The sequence below is a fragment of the Parus major genome, unplaced genomic scaffold (assembly GCF_001522545.3).
Source record: "Parus major isolate Abel unplaced genomic scaffold, Parus_major1.1 Scaffold662, whole genome shotgun sequence".
NCBI classification, from domain to species: Eukaryota; Metazoa; Chordata; class Aves; order Passeriformes; family Paridae; genus Parus; species Parus major.
The window spans coordinates 7,109-8,703 of NW_015379546.1; the positions used below are offsets into that span (position 1 = coordinate 7,109).

Genomic DNA, 1,595 nt, shown 5'->3' on the forward strand with positions numbered 1-1,595 from the left:
GGGGTGAATTCCCAGGATTTTTGGGGTGAAATCCCAGAATTTTTGGGGTGAAATCCTGGGATTTTGGGTGGAAATCACGGAATTTTTGGGGTGAAATCCCAGAATTTTTGGGGTGAAATCCCGGAATTTTTGGGGGTGAAATCCCAGAATTTTTGGGGTGAAATCCCGGGATTTTTGGGGTGAAATCCCAGAATTTTTGGGGTGAAATCCCAGAATTTTTGGGGTGAAATCCAGGGATTTTGGGGGTGCCGCCCCCGATTGTCGGCCGGAGGGGGGAGGGGCTATTTACAGGGTGGGGGAGGGGCGTACGTACATATTTATAGGAATTTTGGGAAATTTTTTTTTCCGGGAAAAAGAAAAAAATTTGGGAATTCCCAACAAAGTGCATCTGTCCGGGAATTCGGGAATTCCCTGGAAAAACCTTCCTGGGGGGGGAGGGGAGGGAAATTCCAGCCCCTCCCCCCCCTCTCCCGGGTTAAAGGTGGGCGGAGCCTGGAAAAAAAAGGGAAAAGCGGGAAAATTAATGGGAATTAATTGGGGAATTAATGGGGAATTAATAGGGAAAATTAATGGGGAATTAATGGGAATAATGGGGGAAATTAATGGGGAAGATTAATGGGAATAATGGGGAATTAATGGGGGAAATTAATGGGAAATTAATGGGGAAAATTAATGGGAATTAATGGGGAAAATAATGGGAATAATGGGGGAAATTAATGGGGAAGATTAATGGCAATAATGGGGAATTAATGGGGAATTAATGAGGAAAATTAATGGGAATTAATGGGGAATTAATGGGAATAATGGGGGAAGTTAATGGGAAATTAATGGGGAATTAATGGGAATAATAGGGGAAATTAATGGGAAAAATTAATGGGAATTAATGGGGGAAATTAATGAGAATAATGGGGAATTAATGGGGGAAATTAATGAGAATAATGGGGAATTAATGGGGAAAATTAATGGGAACTAATGGGGAATTAATGGGGAAAATTAATGGGAACTAATGGGGAATTAATGGGGGATTAATGGGGGAAATAATGGGAAATTAATAGCAAAAATAATGGGGAATTAATGGGGAAAATTATGGGGGAATTAATGGGAGTTAATGGGGGAATTAATGGGGATTAATGGGGAAATTAATGGGGATTAATGGGAATTAATGAGAGATTAATGTGGATGGAACAGGGGTGTGGTAAAGGTGACATTGAGGTGACACTGGGGTGACACTGGGGACATTGGGGTGACACTGAAGGACACTGGGGTGACACTGAGGGTGCTCTCACCTGTGCTGGCCGTGTCACCGTGTCCGGCGGTGTCACCATGTCCACCAGTGTCACCGTGTCCGGGGGTGTCACCGTGTCCGGGGGTGTCACCGTGTCCAGAGGTGTCACCGTGTCCGGGGGTGTCACCGTGTCCAGGGGTGTCACAGTGTCCAGTGTCACCGTGTCCGGCGGTGTCACCGTGTCCAGAGGTGTCACCGTGTCCGGGGGTGTCACCGTGTCCGGGGGTGTCACCGTGTCCAGAGGTGTCACCGTGTCCAGAGGTGTCACCATGTCTGGTGTCACCGTGTCCAGAGGTGTCACCGTGTCCGG

General features: G+C 46.6%; 1 protein-coding gene across 2 annotated transcripts; it reads right to left on the minus strand.

Annotated features, from left to right (window-relative positions):
* Positions 1–6: 6 nt before the first annotated feature.
* LOC107199407 (classical arabinogalactan protein 7-like) lies at positions 7–1,589 on the minus strand. 2 transcript variants are annotated; one of them, XM_033511781.1, is made up of 3 exons: positions 1,384–1,589; positions 1,287–1,311; positions 7–492 (listed from the first exon to the last, which is right to left on the minus strand). In XM_033511781.1, the coding sequence occupies exons 1-3, from the start codon at positions 1,554–1,556 to the stop codon at positions 286–288; spliced, it is 405 nt and encodes a 134-aa protein (XP_033367672.1). In that variant the 5' UTR covers positions 1,557–1,589; the 3' UTR covers positions 7–285. The 2 variants fall into 2 exon arrangements, with proteins under 2 accessions (XP_033367672.1, XP_033367671.1); XM_033511780.1 differs by having other exon boundaries at positions 1,287–1,589.
* Between the last annotated feature and the right edge of the window lie 6 nt (positions 1,590–1,595).

What these genes read in the sequence shown, in the direction of transcription:
- LOC107199407 (XM_033511780.1), bottom strand. Translation starts at nt 1,556, where the DNA reads ATGGTGACACCTCTGGACACGGTGACACCTCTGGACACGGTGACACCC. An exon ending in CGGTGACACGGCCAGCACAG is followed by an intron (nt 493 to 1,286) that starts GTGAGAGCACCC and finishes TTTTTTTTCCAG; the next exon opens with GCTCCGCCCACCTTTAACCC.